The sequence below is a fragment of the Canis lupus genome, chromosome 33 (assembly GCF_003254725.2).
Source record: "Canis lupus dingo isolate Sandy chromosome 33, ASM325472v2, whole genome shotgun sequence".
In the NCBI taxonomy this organism is placed as follows: Eukaryota; Metazoa; Chordata; class Mammalia; order Carnivora; family Canidae; genus Canis; species Canis lupus.
Window position 1 is genome coordinate 5,865,816 of NC_064275.1, and position 21,093 is coordinate 5,886,908.

Genomic DNA, 21,093 nt, shown 5'->3' on the forward strand with positions numbered 1-21,093 from the left:
CATGGCCAGCAGTAACCAACCTGTCAATATCCACCCGATTATTAGGCAGGAGCAAGGCCTGGGGCTCAGGAAGGAGGCAGGAAGCCAGGACCAGGAGCTTAGAGTCTTGCAACAGGCTAGGCTTCCACACCCAGGCCTTCCTGACTCCCTGCTATTTTGATACTGTGATCTTTACTTCTCAAACGTCTGTCATCCTTGTGGCCTACAAACCTACAAATCCTTCAAAGCTCACTCAGTTAAAATAACTTTATAAAAAAGGGATCCCTGGGTGGCGCAGCGGTTTGGCGCCTGCCTTTGGCCCGGGGCACGATCCTGGAGACCCGGGATCGAATCCCACGTCGGGCTCCCGGTGCATGGAGCCTGCTTCTCCCTCTGCCTGTGTCTCTGCCTCTCTCTCTCTCTCTCTGTGACTATCATAAATAAATAAAAATTAAAAAAAAAATTAAAAAAAAAAAGGCTTCTACCTCCTTAGGCACCACAAGTGTTTCTTCCCTGCAAACCCACAGCAAAATGCAACCTCCCTTGAATTATATATGCAACTTAAAGATAATTATTTCCCCAACTACACGGTAGGTTCTCTGAAGACAAAATGTTTTACTCTTCTCTAAATGTCTCAGGACATACGTGCACACATGCTTGGAAGCTCATAGTTGGTACTACGTCATGCTGCAGGTTCTCAATGAAAGGATGATAAAGAGTACCAGCATCTTTTCCTTATCAACCAAGCAATTCAGTTTTGCCCCCAACTTGCATGCACCCAACTCAACAAAAGCCTTGCCCACTCTCAGAGGGCAGTTGAGGGAACCAGCATCTCCATAATTCAAGTGGCTAATCAACATTTTTCTTCCAGCTACATATCCTTCAGCGTGCAGGATGATTAGTAGGTAATGTTTTAGCAGGCATTTAATCCACATAATGATCTGGGAAATTTGCATTACATAGGTTTCTAAGCTAATATTTTGCACAGAAATATCTTCTTAAAAGACTCCACCCTAGATGAAGAATTCAATCAGATGGAGTAAAGAAAATACTGTAACAGCAATTCCAAACAATAGAGTAATTACTTCATAATGCCTTGTGATGAATTTTTACATTTTGAATATTTTTTTTGCTGTATTTTTATGTATTCCTATGGGTGCTAAATTAGCCTACACAGTACACAATTAATTTCAACACAACACCCCTATGGAACATAACACGATTAAAATTACAACCATGTAAGATTATTATGTAGGAGTGTGAATATGGAATAGGAAGAAACATATGAATAGTAAGCTGATAGATTAGGGGGTAGAACTGTGGATAATGATCAAGTTTTTGGTCTTAAACAACTGTAATTATCTGTACAATATTTAATAAATAAAGTGGCAAGGCTGTGTAGTAAGGTTGTTACAAAGTAAACTGAATCCATGAACCGCACAAGAAAAACCACCAAGTTGTCTCACTTCGTCTTTCAACAATCACATTTCACTATCTCTACGAAGCTTTTCCTAAACCTGACAATTTTAGGTCATCATGCTACATCCTTCCAACGAATTAAGAAGCTCAAATAGAAGCTATTTGCATGCATTCCATTAATGCCCAACATTACTACCTGAGCTTTCCCATCCTAGGTTCATGGTTCATTTTGTTAAGTATAATCCTAAACTTAAAACCACTTCTATACACGTGTAGCCTTTCCTCATCATATATATCCTTATGATTTCTTCTTGGAAATTAATTCATTTGTCATTTTCATTGTAGCGCTGGTACTTTCACTTAACACCAATTTCACGATCTTAAGGTAGTTTTTTTTATTATTGGGTCTTCTAGAATGAAGCTCAGATGTTCAGACAGAGTTATTAACCATCTCCAGAGGGAATTAATGTTTCCTCTTTGCTTAAAGCATAGGGAAATCTACCTAAAATCAATGACTTACAATTCTACAATTGATTTTTCATTTGAGTTTTTAAAATGTGGATTTTAAACCTAATCATTAGCAAATATGGAATTTATGCTGTATTTCTAATTTTCACTCGGCAAAATTAATCAGAAATATAGCAGAAGAAGGATGTTCTGATTTTTACCTCTGAACAAAACTACATGTAAGAGGCCTTTTTTTTTTAAGATTTTATTTATTTATTCACAAAAGACACTGAGAGAGAGGCAGAGTCACAGGCAGAGGGACAAGTAGGCTCCATGCAGGGAGCCCGATGTGGGACTCCATCCCGGGACCCCAGGATCATGCCCCTGGGCCGAAGGCAGACGCTCAACCACAGAGCCACCCAGGAGTCCCAAGAGTCTAATGTTTTATTTTGCCAAGACAAGACAGTGGAAAATTCTAAATTAACCTAATGTCAATATTAGAAATAATTACAAATGACCATTGCTGAGGGAGATGTGCTCTTCATTTCTGACAATTTACAAATACTGTTGGAAAACTATTTACCTGCCTCACAACCAAATAAAGCCACTACATGACAGAAAACAATTTTTTCCCCACACATTAGTTCTGACATCACTGTGAAGTTGAATGATTAAGAATGAACTTGTTTCGTGTATTTATGCAAACAAAAATCAGTACTTTCACAAATATTTCATATTAATAGACATAAACAGGTGGCTGAGCAGTTTAGCGCCACCTTCAGCCCAGGGCGTGATCCTGGAGACCCGGGATTGAGTCCCACGTCGGGCTCCCTGCATAGAGCCTGCTTCTCCCTCTGCCTGTGTCTCTCATGAATAAATAAATAAAATCTTAAAAGAAAAAAAAAAAGGAAATCGTAAAAAAAATTAATTCCCTGATATTTTACCACATTCCAATAATAATCTAACCTAGAAGGTAGCCAAACCCTCCAGGACACGAAGGAGGAAGCTGAGCTCCTGAGATGAGGGGACACAAATTTCTAGTCAAGATGTAAATCAGAGACACAGAATTATTCACAGTAGACTCTGAACTTCCTATTAAATACATTTATTACAGTAGCAAATATGCAATCATCATAATAAATTTGACCAAATTAAGTCTTTGGGACGTGTTACAGGAAAAAAAAAATGCTTTCAACAGCAAAAATATTCTGAAGATGAACTCAACTCAAACTTAGAACTTAAAAATACAAAAACGTAAGCTATATCTAAAACACCATCACAGAAAATTAAATGTGCAGAGACACAATCTATTTACAAATAAATGAAATAATATTGGTTAAAATACATCCCTGCTATGAAAGGTTGACAAATTTTCAGACCAATGATAAATTTTATTCTGAGCCAAATAAAAAGAAAAATCACTCTGACAGCAGAAAACCCGCTCAGGAATAGATATGTAGAGCATTACAGCTGATCCCTGAACAACTCAGGGGTTAAGGGTACTGACCTCCCTGTGTGTAGTCAAAAATCCGTCTGTAACTTCGGACTCCCTCAAAACTTTGTTCGCAGCTTACTGGTGACCAGAAGCCTGATCAGCCTTACAGATTACATAAACAGCCTATTAACATGTATTCTGTATGTTACCGGTATTATATACTGTATTCTTATAAAATAATACCTTCCTTATTCTTAATTGTTAAAATACTTCTGGGCTATGCAGTTCCTCTGCAACTTTTTTCAAACTGTTGTAAGCCTTCCCCAAAGCTTCCAATATATTTATTGGGGAAAAAAAAACTGGCGCATACAAATGGATCTGTGCAGTTGAAACCTGTGTGGTTCCAGGGTAAACGACAATTGGAATGAGAGTGAACACCTTCTGCTACTTCAAAACGATGTCTGAGAGATTTTTAAAAATTCCTGAAGCACAGTTCTTCCTCAACATATACACTGAACGCATTTCTACCGAGACTAAAGAAAGAAAAATCTAAGCATCGCAAAACATTTTTTCACAGCTTACATTTTGATTCTTTGTTAACTGCAGAAAATTGGGAAAAGCATACAAAAATTACCCACAACTCTACCACCAAAAGACAACTATTATTTTATTACTTCTCTTCAGTCTTCTTCCTAAGATTTCTTATAATAGTAAAAACTCAAGTTTGTCACCTAACACTACAATATGTCGACAATCCCATTATTAAAAATTCTATAGGTGTTTTAAAACACTGCTTCTCATTTTGAAATTAGACTTCTTCTCAGTTTATGTGAGAGAATACCAAGTGCACCCCAAAGCATGTGTCAGATTAATTAAGACTGGTCTAAAAGCAATTCCACTACAGTCTGCATCAGGGTCTTTTGGGTAAAAAACAGAATTTTTAAAAATTAGAAAATAGAAATTTCACACAATTCCTGCGTGTCCAGTGATATCCACCTAACTGGTTCTTATTTATCAGCTTAATAAACTCAAAATTAATAACAATAATCACAGCTATATTATGCTTTTCCATTTGCAACACTCCTATGTACTATCATTTCACTTTTGTTAGGCTACAAAATAGATACGTATTCTCATATCACTGATAGACAAAGAAATGAAATGACTTCACAAAATTTACCCAATCAACTAAGAAGAACTAGAAATCAGAGGTCTTTTAAATTACCACCATGATTTCTATTTGTGTTAATCTACACAATTTATATAAGACATCACTGTGAAAGAGGACCATGTATTCGTTAAAATGCTGTGCTACAAACTGAAATTACACCTGGAAAGAAAATGAGGTAATAATATTTGCATGTTAATTAGGCCAAGTTCAGGAAATTCTAAAAAGATTTTTTTAAAAACATGATAGAAACACTCTCACCCTAGAAATAAGCAAAACTGAATATTCTGCTTAGGTAGCTACATTCCTTTCTGTATCAAGGAATAGATTATTCTGTTTATGTAGTTACATTCCTTTCTGTACTTTATATTTTTTGTGTCTCAGTTCCTTTCTGTTTGAAATGGGATAAGGCGATTTATCTCAGGTGGGTATGGTAAGGATTAAGTGTCTTAATACAGAGAAACCACTTAGCATTGTGCCCGCCTGCCACAAAGTTAAGTCCCAATTAGCGCTGGTCGTATATAAGCCTTCCTGGTTTTTTTTTTTTTTTTTTTTCCCTCCTCCTACTAGAAGGAAAATATAAGCATACACTCGAAAACTTCAGTTGGGGGTAAGGATTCAACATTTTAATTTAGTAAATGCTGCTGTTTAAGAATTTATTTAAGAAGACGATCTAACTAAAAACCTGAACGCTAAGCCTCTACATTTTAAGTTAGACATGTAGGAATGTGCCTAGAACAAAAAGAAGTCAGTTTGCAAAATATATTTCTCTTTATTGTTAGATTATACTTCCACATGCCTGTCAAAGTTTCAGCATCTTCATAATGACAGGCTTATGGCCATGATTCCACACTTTACTGAAAACCATTCGAGAGCAACATTTAAGCTGGACTTAAACATGGAGATCAACTTAAAAATCTTCCCAGCAATAAGTAACAAACCAAGCCATATCCTTGTCACTGCAGTAAAAACGGAAATGCAATGGAAAAATGTGTTCAATAACTGATGCCAAACTGATTAAAACATTGCGGTTCGCTGCCTGAAAATAGTACTAAAGGGTGGTGGGGGGGGGGAGTAGGAATGGGCCCTGCATTCTCTTTCCATTATGATCATTATTCAATAAGTTTTGCTCGATTCTGAAATAGGTATTTCAAGGTCTGTAGGGGAAAGAAAGTTTTGTCACTTTCTGAAAGGGCTCCTTACCCTTGTAACTCGGAGTGCTCCATCTGGGAGCACAGCTCGTAGGCGGGGCACCCAGGCCGCCCAGCCCACCAGGGGTCACAGAAGGGGCCTTGAACCGCAAGGCCCGAGCCCAAGGCTCAAAGCTACCCACAGTCAGGGCCATTCGCGTGTGAACCTGAGCATTTCCACGAAAGAGAAGTGTCGCCAGTTGCCTTCAATTAGTTTAAGACGCTCTTTAATTATCTTGCCCTCCTGGGCTCTCCATCATCTTAGCCTAACTTTCGGGAATCACGCCTCCAAAACTTCTCTTTTTCCTCCCAAAGGTTCCCCCGAGAAGAATCCACTACCAAGAGGGAGGCCTTCCTAGCCGGGTCTCGCTTCTCTCTTTTCAGGAAAGCCAGAGGCTTTGTCAAAAAGTAAAGGCGCGCCAGGTGGGGGGGGGCGGGGGGCACAGGCAGAGCCCACCTTTGCAGCTGAAGCCCGCGAGGGGAGGGTCCGGCCGGGTGCCGCCCGGTCCCGCGAGGTCCCACCGGGTCCCAGGCACCCCCCCCCCCCCCCCCCGTGCATCTGCACCTCCGGCTCACGTCCCGGGGCCCCGCACCCTCCCGGGCCCCGCTCACCTTGCTGGGCTCCGGCGTCCTCGAGGAGCAGGACCAGGATAAGGAGCAGCAGGAGGGACAGAGGCATGGGGGAGGAGGAGGAGGGGGAGGAGGAGGAGGGGGAGGAGGAGGAGGGGGAGGAGGAGGAGGGGGAGGAGGAGGAGGGGGAGGAGGAGGAGGAGGAGAGGGAGGAGGAGGAGGAGGAGAGGGAGGAGGAGGAGGAGGAGGGGGAGGAGGAGCAGCCGCCGCCGCGGGGAGGGAGAGGGCGGGAGAGGGGGAGCGCGGCCCGGGCGGGGGCGGGGGCGGGGGCGGCGGCGGCCGCGGCCCGCAGTCGCGGAGCGGGAGGGCTGAGCCCGGCTCTCAGCGGCGCCCCGCTCCCCATCGCGGCGGCCGGCGGTCCGCCTGCATAGTGCGGGCGCCCGGGGCGAGGCGGCGGCGGCGGCGGCGGCGGCGGCGGGAGAGCGAGCGGCGGCCGCGCTGAGCCCCGCGCCGGGACCCCGTCCGCCCCGCGCGCCGCTCTCGCCGCTCTCGCCGCTCTCGCCGCCCGCTCAGGTCCTGCCCTCGCTCCCCCTCCCCGAGACCCCAGAGCGGGGCGCGGCGGGAGAGCGAAGGGAGCGGGGCGCTGGAGCCGCGGCGGGCGGCTGCGCGGGAGCCGGGCTCGCGCCTCCCGCCCCGCGGTCCTCCGCCGGCCCGGCTCGCGGCACACGCCCGGGCTCCGAGGGGCTGGCTGGCAGGCCGGCCGCCCGCTCCCTCGCGCTCCCTCCGGCGCGCACTGGCCACGCCCCCGGCCCGCCGCGGCCAATCGGCGGCCGGCTCCGGCGCGTCTCCCTCCGCGCCCTCCAATCGGCGCGCTCCGTCCGCGGGCGGCCCGTTAGCTCCCCGGCCCTCTCCCGGGGCTGAGCCGCCCCCCGTCGCTCGGCTCCAATCGCCTGCAGCCCACGGAGGCGTCGCCCCGCCCCCGCCCGGGCCCCGCCCCCGGCCCCGCCCCCGGCCCCGGCCCCGCCCCCCCGCCCGGCCCGGCGCGCGCGCCGCTCATTGTTGGGCCCGCAGCCCGAGCCGCTCCGGCCGCCGCGGCCGCCCGCCCTCGCCGGGCCTTCCGGGCTGCCCCGCCCGCCTCGCTCCTCCCCGCCGCGCATCAGGCCACCGCGAGGGGTGGGCGCCCAGGCTCCTGGAGGCTCGTCGCTGGGGCCTGCGCCTGAGAAACCTTTTACAGGAAAAAAAAAAAAAAAGCAGAGCGTGTGTGGCGTTTGTTTTTTTTTGTTTGTTTTTAAATGAAAACTACAGCCGATTGCTGCAGCAACTCCGAGTTAAATTTTTAAAAAAATACAGGGTTCAATTCAAAAAAATATGTATTTCTTTTTTCCTATGCCTTCCACTATTTTACTCTACTGGGAGCAGGACAAAAAAAACAAAACCACATATAGCACGATCCATGCCCCCACAGCAGTTTAAACCTAACATCCCAGCATTCGTTCAGCCATTCTTCCAAGAGGTGTTGAGCACCTGCTATGCGCTTGCAAGCCCTATGCTGACACTTGTGGGATTAACAGCCCTAATACAGAAATCCTCCAGGATCTAGTGTTGGTAGAGAGGGAAATACATCGTGAAAGTCAGGATGCAACAAATGCTCGTGAGAGATGGAAACTGGGTAAATGCAAGGACAAGGACAACTGGTTTGGTGGGGGAGGGAAATCCTCAGGACGAGGCAGCGATTGGTTTTATTTTATTTTTTTAAGATTTTATGTATTTATTAGAGAGAGAGGCAGAGACACAGGCAGAGGGAGAAGCAGGCCTCACCCAGGGAGCCCGATGTGGGACTCGATCCCGGGACCCCAGGATCAGGCCCTGGGCTGCAGGCGGCGCTAAACCGTTGGCCCACCGGGGCTGCCCCAGCGATTGGTTTTAGGAGAAAGGTGCCATCCAAAATGTTTTTAACATGGGCCCCTAAGAAGAGGATGGTGTCATCCACAAATACAGAAAACTGGAAAGGTGGATTGGGTTGTGCAGGCAAGTGAAGTAATTTCGGACGTACTGAATTTGAGAGGCTCACTCAGCTGCTAGTATTTGAAACAGGTGGACATTTTGGTCCAAAGTTTAGGTTGAGGAGTACCTTGAAGTCATGGGTGAGAGTAATAAACGGATGTGATACTCAAAACCATGGAAGGGACTAGTACCTTCAAATGAAAAGCTAAGAATTGGAAAGGACTCTGGAGGTCATTCTGTTCAACTCCACTATAAAGCCCTCATGCATTCAACTCTTCTACCAAGTTTATCCAATAAGCAATTTTGGAATGTCTGTTGGACCCTACTGTGGTATGGGACTCATGTAGGCACTGGATATAAATCTCAGTAGGAGGAGCCTACATTTTGTGGAGGAAGTGAACAAAATCATTGCTGTCAGCATCAGTTTGGAAGTTAGACTCGTGCCACGATACCACAGTGGAAGGAGGTCAAGAAACCCTTTATGGTGACTATGAAACTCCAGCTGAGCCTTAAATAAAAAGACAAAGTGAGGAAGGTGTTCTGAAGCTCCAGGCAGGCACCGCAGTCTATCGTGAGGGAGTGGAATGGGGTCAACTACTGCTGATTTGACAGGAGGAACTGAAAACTAGTCTGGAAAAGTTAGTAGGGGCAAGATCTAAGGCAGGCCAAGGAGTTGGAATTTTATTTTGCGAACGCTGTGAAAGAGCAAAAGGGTTCTAAGAAAGAGTGACATTTTCAAGTTTTTATTTTATTTTATTTTTTTTTAAAGATTTTATTTATTTATTCATTCATGATAGTCACACAGAGAGAGAGAGAGAGAGGCAGAGACACAGGCAGAGAAGCAGGCTCCATGCAGGGAGCCCGACGTGGGATTCGATCCCAGGTCTCCAGGATTGTGCCCTGGGCCAAAGGCAGGAGACAAACCGCCGCACCACCCAGGGATCCCAAGTTTTTATTTTAAAAAGCTCAACCAGGCAGGAATAGAATGGAGTGAGAGCCAGACGAGAAGCCAGGAAGAGCTCATCTGACTAGTCCAGTGATTTGTATAATCAAAGGCAGTGACAGGGAATCTGAACTGCAGTGGCAGTGGGCTTGGACAAGGGACACTGACATGAAGGATATTCACGAACATAGAGACCGATAGATGTGGGGAGTAAGGAAGAGTCAAGGAAGATGCTCAGGTTTCTAGGTAGAAAGCATTGCCTTTCACACAGCAAAGGAATATTGATAAGGGGAACTGGTTGGATGTGGAAGGAGAAGATAAGATCATGGGCTCAGTATTGGACACATGAAACAGGATGTGCTAATGTGGCCAAGCAGTCAGTCACATACTAAGACTTGCAGCAATAGTCTCGCTGAGACAACCCATCTTGTTTGTTGGACAGTCTCTTTCCAAGGGCACTGAATGATGGATGACCTTGCCACAGAAGTGGGGGCAGAGCAAGGTATTGTGAATCTCAGGCTGGCATTCTGTTGGAACTGCATCAGAGGCAGAGGATTCACCTGTGAACTCTCAGCGTTCCAGAAGCCTTGTTGAAACGGGCAAAACCTGGGCTATCGTCCCCTCAACTCCTCTTTGCCAACACAGCATGGAAAGATGCCAACTCTATACAACTAAAGTAAGAGGTAAGAGTACTTACATGTTTTTCATCCCTGTTTTTACTGACTGGTATTTTAAAGGGTTATTGAAAGTGGAGAATAGAATAGTGAAGAGGTTCTGAATGAGGTTGGTGGCAGGAAAGGGATGAAGGAGGAAGGGACAAATTGGGATTATATTTAAAGAGGTGAAATAAAAAGTTCTTGGTGACTGATACTCTATGACAATTTCCATATTTCTGTGCTTCGGCTTCCTGGGTTTTGCTTTGGCACTGTAGCATATGGAACTCTGGCTAGAGAATACTTCTGGAGGCCCTAGTGCTATATATATATAGGGGAATTATAGGTATAACACGGGTGTGGGAGATGGTTGTGCTATTTCTGTCCTGATTGTCTCTTCACTTCTGAGCATTGTCACTCTACTGAGTTGCAAAAACAATGGCAAGATTGCTCTGTGATGACAAAATCTCCTTGTGGGACCACACGCCAATGTCATATAACAGGCATTCACTTCTAGGACAATGCCTGGAGAGAGTGGAATTAGAGTTTACAGTACCTTTCTCACCCCTTGCATGCTGCTTTAGTCAACGTGGTCATCTTTCTTACCTCTGGGACTTGGGTATGTTTGGGGGTTAACATCTGCTGAGGCCATAGGAACCCTACTTGTCCAGGATCATTTTACCCACATGTCTCAGATGGCTGAGCTAGGTAGGATCTGGGGATTCTAATCAGGACCCAAAGTGGATAGGAATGGAGGAGGCCATCATGATAACAGAGGTTCCCAGAAGCTGGAGTGCTTCCACAAGGCAAGCCCAGGTTCCAGCTCTTTCCTACCAAGTTTCAAACAGTTTTAGAGCTTCCCTTGGGGACAAGCCAAACAGAGAAAACACAAACTGAACAGGGTCTTCATTGCACACCCATTTACTGACATGTGCTAGGACTTGTGGCAGCCATGGTCATCTCCATTCATCGGTAAATGAACTGATGTGTTGGATGAAGGCTCTGGGGAAGACTAGAGCTTCAGGAAAAGAACATATGGCATTATATATGAAACACCAGGAAGTTAAAACACGTATTGTTTGAATATATTTATGTTTGTTTGCTCCATGTTAAGGAATTAAAAAAACAAACAGATGGGGTCTTAACTGAAATTTTAATTCACCAGAACTTGTTCTCCTTTTTGGCTTCTCTCTCGTCTTTCCCTTTTTTCTTCCTTCCTTCCTTCCTTCCTTCCTTCCTTCCTTCCTTCCTTCCTTCCTTCCTCCCTCCTTCTTTCTTTCCTTCCTTCCTTCCTTCCTTCCTTCCTTCCTTCCTTCCTTCCTTCCCTTAATCAATAGTGAGGGTAGGAATACAGAAAATGCAATTGCTCTATAGAGTAAATGAAAATATGGAAAGAACGGTTATAGCCTGTTATTTCTGCTTCCAAATGAATCCCAGCTCTGCCAGTGCTAAGGAAATGAGAATGGAGGGAAAGAACCCAGGGGCTGGTGCCTTTGCTTCTGTTCGTACAGAAACATCTGTGTTTTGATGGTGTGATACAGTAAGAATCATTGGCACCATCATTGCTATTAAATGTCTGTTAGGCATTAATAAAGCAGAAGAGATTCATTTAATATGGCATTTATACTGGAAACCTTGGGATGGTGGTATGTAATGAATCACTGGTGGGCTTTATCAGTGAGTGTGTATTTTTGGCAGGATACCAGAAAGAGGGAACAAACGAGAATTTACTTTTGTGATCTTCCAATGGGATAGGAGAGGGAGAAGAATGTGGCAGTTCTGGGGAAATATTTGAAACTTCAAAGACCAGAGCCCTCAGATCTGGTTATTGTTCTCACAGGAGCGTTTTCTTTGTCCTGTTGACTGTTTGGACAAATGTTTGCAACCAAGATTGTTGCTAAAAGTCTGAATTCTGCTGAGGAGACATTCTTCCTTTTTGTCAACAGAAGTGGTTTGGATACATTTTTTTTTCTTCATCTTGTAGCTTCTTTCAGTTACTCCTTTCATTCAAATCTAACTCTCAGGTTTATTATTCATATTTTCTTAGCATTTATAAACTATTTAGGTAGCACAGCAAATTTAAGACCAAAGTGTTAGAAACTTAATTTTTAATTTGTTTTAGGAGATATTTAATTTCTGCTAGTGGATAATGGTTAAATACTTTTTTCTTGGCATATTTCAGCAACACACCAGACCTTGATCATATGCCGTTTGCCTTTTTCTCCACTACAGCCATCACCCTCTTTCTCTTTCTACTCCTCACCCCCACCAACACCCCTTTGGTTTTTCTAGTAACATAAAAACTCACTGTCTTGTGGATCAGAACAAGAAGGCTTCAGGCTGGTATTTTATCTCTGAGGGAGGCTGCCAAAGAGTTTAGTAAAATCATGTGAAAACTGCCCTCTATAACATCAACCTCATACCTAGAAATGAAATAATTTTTCATGAATGGTAACAGAGAAGTAAAAAAATGAAGAGGGAACATACCAGAGTATCTAAGATAATAAGATTTAGGTGTGCAGTAACTGCGTGCCTCCCCTGCTATACGCCTGGATTCTTTCCTGTGGGACCTTTGCTGGCAACACAGTTGAAAATTAAATACACAGAGCTGAAATGCTGTTTGGCTTCTGAAAAATTGAGTTGTTTCATGAGATCATGGAAACCGCTCTGGACCAGACTCTTGTATCCAACTTCCATTTAAAAGCACTCTATGGCCTCCAGCAAGGCTCCTAACCCCTCTAGGCCTCTATTGCCTTATTTATGGACCTTATGATAGGTTCAAAGTTTGACAAGTTTTCCAAATTCTCATTTTCCACCGCTTGCTTTCATCTCACCGCCAAATTCTAGGTCCTGGATTCCACAACAGCTACCTAATGTAGGAGGGAGAGGAAACAGCAGCTGATGACTACACAATTCTCCTCTAGGAGAACATTGTCTGTGCTGACCCGGAGAGCAAGGGTGCACTTAGTTTGGAAAATAACCCTCATGGCCCCTAACCCTGGCCCAGCAATGCCTTCGTGAACTGGGGCTAGATGAAGAGCCCCAGGGCTGTTCAGTGAAAGAAGCAAATAGGACCTTGGAGTGGGGAGGGTAACCTCGTCAGGGAGGAGATGAGGGAGATCAGAGGACCTAGAGCAGGCCATGACGTGGCTGGAAGCTGGAGCTCAGGAGAAGTGAAAAAACAGTGAAAATTTCCCAGTGGTTAGAGTGCAAAGATGCTTTGAAAGATAGAGATATCTAATTTAAAAAAAATGCTTTAGTTGTTTGCTGTATGTGCTATATTGTAACACCCCACCCCACCCCTTACCTAGGCTTTTCCCCAAACTCTCCCTCCAATTTACCACAGTTTAAGCCTTGACTGGATGAAACTCTGGGAAGGAGGGTCTTACGAGTAAAGGGAGAACGGTCAGGTTGATGTCCATCTCATTGATTCTTCATGGAAAAGGGCAGTGCCCTCGGGAAGTGAAATGAAAGCAGAGAGAAAAAGATCAGAAGTAGCAGGAGATTCCTAGAACCAGTGGGTTTTGAGAAGCTTAAACCCCTGTGCTGCCTGCCATCCTTTTGGCAAAAGGCTTTCATCCCTAGGTAAGTTGGGATATTTGAACAATTTTGTGGTTTTGCTGTTTGCTTTTAAGTTTTTATTTAAATTCCAGTTAGTTAACATGCAATGCAATATTGGTTTCAGGTGCAGGATTGAGTGATTCAATGCTTGCATACATCACCTGGTGCCCATCACAGCAAGTGCCTCTTTAATCCCCATCACCTATTTCACCCAACCCCCCACCTTGAACAATTTTTTTTTTTTTAAATATAAAAGGATGAGGTGACTGTAGCAAGCTAGAGGATTTGAAATCATCCAGACAGCTGACACTTATTACAGTAGGACAAGCAAATAATAGTACAATAATTCTCCTTTTTATTTTCTAAGAACCAAGAGAATAGAAATAGAAACTGGGATTTTTTTCTTTATGTAGGCAACTCTTCCTTTGAATCCTTTAATTAAATTTTAATTTAGATGCTTTAAATTTAATAAGTTGATAAAATAGGAACGAATGTTTTAAATACGAGCAAGGCTTTGGAAATGCAGTTTTAAAAAGGAATACCTAAGATTTTTGAAACAAAGAAGGATAGCATCTTCTTTATATCACATTCATAGACTAGCTGTTGGCCTGCTTTTTAACACAGTAAGATATAAATGGGATGCATAATATATTCTACATTTTTATTTAAACAGATCTTTTTACTTGGGAATTTCTTTTTTTTTTTTTTTAAGACTTTATTTATTCATGAGACACACAGAGAGAGGCAGAGAGATAGAGGAAGAGGGAGAAGCAGGCTCTAGGCAGGAAGCCCGATGTGGGACTCGATCCCAGGACTCCAGCATCATGCCCTGGGCTGAAGGCAGACACGCTTAACTGCTGAGCCACCCAGGTGTCCCTATTTGGGAATTTCTATTAACCATGATTTTAAAATGGCAGATTGTGGACTAAAAGGAAATAATAATATGTTGTTCAGATTAACCTTACCTTCCAGGAGCTTCTGCATTGATAATCAGGTTTTAATGCCAATATAAGTAATACTTTACATTTGACTGGAAGGTACAACCATTTGTTCATAGTTAACATAGTGCATGAGTAAAAATGTCATAGATTTTTTAAAGGATTCGTTGCAGACCAAGGTAACTCCTGGGAGGGAAATAAAAGAGAATATACTTTCCCTGACCTAGCTAATTAAAAAAAAAAGAATCTTGAAGGACTGTAGAGGCCTAGTGCTCATAGAATTTTGAATAAAGAAGACTATTTTCTCACCACCTATCTGGCCTTATTTACCAGTTATCCCTTTAAATCAATGCTTGGTTCCCACCTGTAAATCTGAAGGAGGTGCTTTCATTTCTGGTGCATGTAATCAGTATATTTGATGCTACTCACTTGACTATAAGAGACGATGAGAGCAGGCCTTGGTAAAAGACATAAATTATTGAATCACAAACAGTCATGTAGTAACAAAATTCATGGATTTCCTATTTACTTAGCACTCATTTGGAAGACCCTCAGATAGTAACAGCTCCATTTAATGAGACAATTTAACTATTTGTTTAGCTGTTTGATTTGAAACAGTAAAAGTGGTTTTATTCCCCAAATTTCCTATTTCCTTAGCACTCATTTGGAAGACCCTCAGATAGTAACAGCTCCATTTAATGAGATAATTTAACTATTTGTTTAGCTGTTTGATTTGAAACAATAAAAGTGGTTTTATTCCCCAAAAACCAATGACCAGACATAAGGTAACTCAGAATTCACTTTAGTCTTTCTCTCATTTGCTATTATTCTCATATTGATAAATAACTAATATTGAAAAACTACTTCATTATCACAACTGAAATAAATCCACTCACCGTAGATGCCCTTAGAAAGCCACATATGCATGGGATTAACCAAATCACCTACAAAATAATGTCCCCACCAGAAAGCCATGCTGAATCAGCACCCAGGGTTTTATTTTAATAATAATGGCAACAGTGCGTACAATTAAACTGAGATTCTCTCCAAACTCAGTCATTCATGCATACTTATTATGGCAGCCATCCATTTAAAGAAATTATAGTTAGACACGGCCCAGAATGAATTTTTAAACACCATCTGTGCCCTAATGGAAAACAAGATGAAACAAATGAGCCATGTTTGAAGATAGGTTAAAATATTACACTCGAATCCCATCTGTAATCACATATTCTCTTCTGAAAGTTACTTCCCAACATTTACGTCTATATATTTGGCATCTAGAGAATTTATTTTCTTTACTCATTTCTTCCTGGCCCTGGAACCGTTTTCATAAGTGTGTATGTTACTCTATTCCATCATGTGAAATAACCCTCACCTTTATTTTCCCAAACTAAATGAGTACAAGAGGTAGTTAACACTCATGAAAAGTAAAATGAATAGTCTCTAAATATTTTTCTTTAAAAGTTGCTCCGGTGAACTTGATGTAGCTAATAAATGATAAGAAAACTGTGGAAGAGAAGACAATACGAAGACTTATTTAGGAGAAGAGAATCTGAATTGGAGAATGTAAAACATTCTTTAAAAAAAATGCAAAGAAGCTCTGAATTCTACACCCTACTCAAAGAATGTTAATTTTTCCCTACCGGGTTTCCAAATTGATTTAAAAACAAGATGCATAAAAATTATGACGCGATTTTACGGACTATGGGATAAAAGGAGCTACTCTGCTAGGATGGTGAACACCAACAGAATCACCTGACGGGGCTCTCCGACTTCTTGGAAATCTGTGGTTTCCTTTCAATAATGGTAGGAAAAATGTTGAGAACCACTGGGTTAGGACATTTAGTTCTGACAGCGAGGCTGTGTGAGTTCATTAGGGTCTTTGGCTTTTTCAGCTTTACATTTAAAAATCCTCTGTGTCTATTTCTGCCAAACTTGTGCCCGTCCTAAGCTGTATATCTTCCATATTCCTTCTCCTCTGCTGCAAGACTCTAAATGAAACACTCTGAACCATTAGTGGAATGCGGTTGACCCAGTGCCCTCTCTGTCACAATGTTGATTCACAGCCACAAGGAGCGATGGGCAGCAAGCCCAGATGCAGACAGTGTCTAAATCGCAGCAACAGGTCAAATGTGGTGCTTGCTTAATGGGCCCCTCTGTCCTGAGCAAGCAGGTCACCTGTCACAGTGGGTACAATTTCTCATGGTAGGAATTAGTTGTACACAATTTCCTGTCACCAGGATCCTCGGAAGGCCGTTTGTGACCAGGATGAGGTACTCTTCTGTAGCAACTGAAGAGTCCTGCACTCTAATGCTGGCCACCTCCCGTGCTCAGGGACTGTGGCCAGAAGACAAAGGGCAGGGGATTCAGGTTTAGTGAGCCCCTACCTCTGCTTGGCATCTTACACAGATGATATTATTGATGTCTTGTGGCATTTCCGTGAAGTATGATTATTAACACATGGGCACACTGATTCAGTGATTAGGCTGGGACTCAGCTGGGTTGAGACTCCAGGCCTGTCTAATGTGAGTGCTCGTGTGCTTTCCACTTGACCACACTGCCTCCATAGTTATTCTGGGAATTTTGCTTATATCACTCAGTGACCTAAATTCTTTCCAAAGCCTTCTACCGGCAGGCAACAAAACGCCTAATAAAAGCACGCTATTTTTTTGGTCACAAAATTGTTATTTGATACAAATGCCTATTTTGGAAACTGTTAGTAAGTGTCCATTTTATCTCCTGAGTTTTCTGAAACTTGGTAAAAAAAATTCAAACCTTGAATATTTTGAGAGGTGCACAAGCTTAGATTCTGGAGTTGTTTGGTTGAATTTGACGTTCAGAGAATGTACTGGCATAGCTCATCTTTGCATAATGTAGTCCCACAAAGGCTTGGAGAATCTGGGAGATTAATTTCCAGTTAAAAATGGTGAATTAGGGACCCCTGGGTGGCTCGGCTCAGGGCATGATCCTGGAGTCTGGGATCGAGTTCCACATCCGGCTCCCTGCAGGGAGCCTGCTTCTCCCTCTGCCTGTGTCTCTCTCTCTGTGTCTCTCATGAATAAATAAATAAAATCTTAAAAAAAAAATGAATTGACCATGAACATTTATTCTTTCCTCCTACTCTGAAAATGATGTCAAAACATTAGAAGAATTAAGAAGGTATGTATCGATAAGGACAAAGGCTAGAGTTTTATAGATCCAGGGAACACCAGGCAGAGGACCAGAATTTAAAAACCAGAGCTGAAAATGGTGTTGAGTGGGTGAGTAGAGTGGGATGGGGGTGGGGGGTGCTGCATAAGTACACGTCTTCATACTGATCTCTAGTGTTCTTTCACAGACCAAAAGACCAGGCCACAGTGTCATCTAAACATTAAGTGGAATGTTCTGAAACTTCACTAAGGTTCTGGAACATTCTGCCATATCATTACTATCTATGCTGCTTAAATTTTGTCTTGGGCCTGCTGTGGGAGGCACTACATATGGCAGGTTTGGTCAGTGGTTACCCTCATCTGATATTCCTGACATCTCATGGCCCTCTTTGCATTTCAACAGCTACTTACTAAGTGGGCAAGAGCATGCATTGACATGGTGCCAAGCTAACCTGGGAAGTGGCAAGCTAATTTCTACTGAGCCAGTTTGGCAACATGAAACTGTGAAATTTGCTAAAGAAACATACAGGAATTTTGCGACAAAATTAAAGGGGTCCCGATAGCATTTCTTTTCAATCACCAGTTGATCTTAGAATAACCCTTTAATATCATAACCCCAGAAGAGACAATTGCTATGTCAAAAGTCATGCTGGTATCTATCTCTACTTGCCCCTCCTTGCTTCCTCCTCCGTGTTTTGTGCAGTTTGCTGTGTACAATTGCATGAAGTGCACCCACACTTCTCTATGGTGTGAGCAAATGGCATACAATAAACTATGAAGAGTTAGCTGGAAATCATAAATATCTCTTTACACTTTTGGATTCTCTTAGTATATGCTTAAGATTTTAGAGAATCTCTTCCAGGAGCTGGATTTTTTTTTTTTTTAATCTTGTCATGAAGGAATCTGTAAACCACTCCTTAAGATCTAAGCTTACCTTAACTGTGAATCATCTTATACATGTGCTTATACTGAATTATTTGCTGCTTGACAATACATAGCACTACAGTAGGTTTATGATAAAGGTTTGATGAATGAATAACGTACAGATGAAAGGACTGACTCTTTTGGACTCAAAAATTCTCTTATTGTTTAGATTCTAGGTGTCACCCTTCTATTTCCAGGTTTTACCACTAGCTTCTGTCCTACGTCCCACTTTACAGGACAAAAATAAAAAATAACTTCTATTTATTTAACTTTATATATTCAGGTTTCTGATATTTACAGCAAAGTGCGATTCTAACTGATACACGTGTATGGCAGCAGGGAGATAATGCTGCTGAAAGAAAATATAAAGCAGGTCCACACTGAATGTTTTTAAGAGGCATTTGTACTGAAAAAGACTTTGTTTTAATTGGTATAACAGTCCCTTTCATGAATGCTGAATACAGAGTTATATGAGCCTGCTATTCTCTAATTCCTAATCTGATTAAATATTAAGTCATTTCTAGCATGTCTAAGATATTGTCCTAATACTATAGCAAGATATAAATACGAGTTAGGAATGGCTCTCTAATAGGCTCTAATAGAAGCTTCTATTAGAGCCTATTAGAGATGACTGGATAAGCACAAATATTTATGATGCAAATTGGAGTCCACCGCATACCATGAAATAGATGTAGATGTAATGGAGAGAGACATTGCATTTTGCTGAAGGGATCTGGAAAACTTCATAGAGAAGGACTTTATGAATGGGTAGGATCTCATTAGGTTGAAAGGTTAGGACACTATCAAAGAAGAAAATGGTACAAAGTCATGAAGGTGGGTGTGATCTAAAGAGGTATTAGCTACTGTATAAACTATGCTAATTTTTTTCAGCTCCTGACAACTGTCAAAATATCATTTTAGATCATTGAGGTCCCTCATTTACATTTTAATTTAGCTACCTTCAGTACTCTTGCCAGGAAAAAAAATTATTTCTGCATTTAGTCTGAGCAATGCAAGTAGGGACTTGAAGATATTACAATTTGAGGGTATTAATGTAAATGAATTCCTTATTTGTACTCGCTGTCTGTGAGAGAGCTTGGAATATACTCGTACATCTTTATTTTCCATGATGACTTGAAAGATGCCTATTTTAATGATATCAGGATTATAATAAATGCAATCTCCTTGACTATCCTTGCCCACTGTATAATGTGTGATGCTCTTTAATTGCACTCTTTGTCAAGCAAAAGGAAATTATACAAAGGAAGTGGTACATCCTGTGAACAGATAAGAGCGTGCACTTTGCAAATTGTTGGGGAGTGCAGGAGAATCCCTAATGAATTTTTAACCATCACTTTATCTCCCTTATTTTGGAAATGCAGTCAATGACATACATTCTTTCTTGATGGCACGATGAAGAGATTACCCTTCTTCAAGGTTGCCAAATAATTAATACCATGGAATTTTTTTTGCATATAACCTGAACAAATCATCTGAACAATTGAAGAGATTTTAAGGGTTTCAGCAAAGAAATTTAATTCATAAAGAGTGTATATATCCAAAATGAGGTCAATGTATGGACACAGAGAACAGGAATAAGGCTCCTTTTGAGAGTGCCACATATAGGCTGTGAACTGGTCAATTCTGGAGCGTGGCATTCACATCATAGTCTGTGCATTGGCTCTCTTTGATACAGGGCAGCCCAGGCCATTCTTTGAGTTGTCTTTTGTTTTGTTTCATTGTGGCTGCAAGGGTTTCCTTACCAAGTTTCCCCGTGTTTTTGGCCTTTCCTCCAGATCTCACTTTTCCTGGAGCATTGGCAATGGGAATGACTGGCAGCTGTGTTATCCTGCACTGTCTTTGGCTGTGTCCTTGACTCCCCACATGACCCTGAAAACTTGCATTCATGTACCCACACAGGTTCAGTGTGGACCTGCTTTATATTTTTTTATATGTAAAATAATTATTATCATCATATGTAATTGAACAACAAAATAGCCTTGTCTGAAAGCACTGGATCAAACTGTCTTCCCAAGTCTTTCCAAGTCGTGATTCTACATATTACAATGAAATATTTTTAATAAGTGCAATCTGTCATGAACTACAAGTTTTTATATTATGCCTAAATAATGAACTTAACTTTAACTACTATAGCAATGATTTAAATACATGTGCTGTTAAAAAAGTTACAAACATGCTGTGAATTTTTTTTATCTGTAAGATGATATTAAAAAGGATTCCACAATTGCTTCATTCCTTAAGAACTAAGAAGCAAAATACTGAACACAATAAATAAATATACAACCTGGAGCCCTAGAAAAGGATATAGAACACCGAATATAATAACCTTTGTCTTTGTCAGGTAATTAGTGGTGATGTTTCTACCTTACTTACCCCTTTTTTTTTTTTTTTCTCCTTCCAGATGTCAAGGTCTTTCCCTGGTTATGACTTTGCCTTAAAGAGAATTGCAGGAATGCCTGGGTGGCTCAGTGATTGAGTGTCTGCCTTTAGCTCAGGGCGTGATCCTGGGGTCCCGGGAACGAGTCCCACATTGGGCTCCTTGCAGGGAGCCTGCTTCTCCCTCTGCCTGTGTCTCTGCCCCTCTGTCTCTGTGTCTCTTATGAATAAATAAATAAAATCTTTAAAAAAGAGAGAGAGAGAGAGAGAGAGAGAGAATTGCAGTTTGTGTCTTTTTATTCGAGAGGCTATA

General features: G+C 42.3%; 1 protein-coding gene across 2 annotated transcripts in view; it reads right to left on the bottom strand.

Moving 5' to 3' along the window:
* Positions 1 to 6,992, bottom strand: part of DCBLD2 (discoidin, CUB and LCCL domain containing 2) — an 80,869-nt gene extending 73,877 nt beyond the window's left edge. For both annotated transcript variants that reach the window (XM_025416915.3, XM_025416898.3), the window contains exon 1: positions 6,251 to 6,992. In XM_025416915.3, the coding sequence (XP_025272700.2) occupies positions 6,251 to 6,611 (361 nt within the window). In that variant the 5' untranslated portion in view covers positions 6,612 to 6,992. The remainder of the gene's footprint in view (positions 1 to 6,250) is intronic.
* Between the last annotated feature and the right edge of the window lie 14,101 nt (positions 6,993 to 21,093).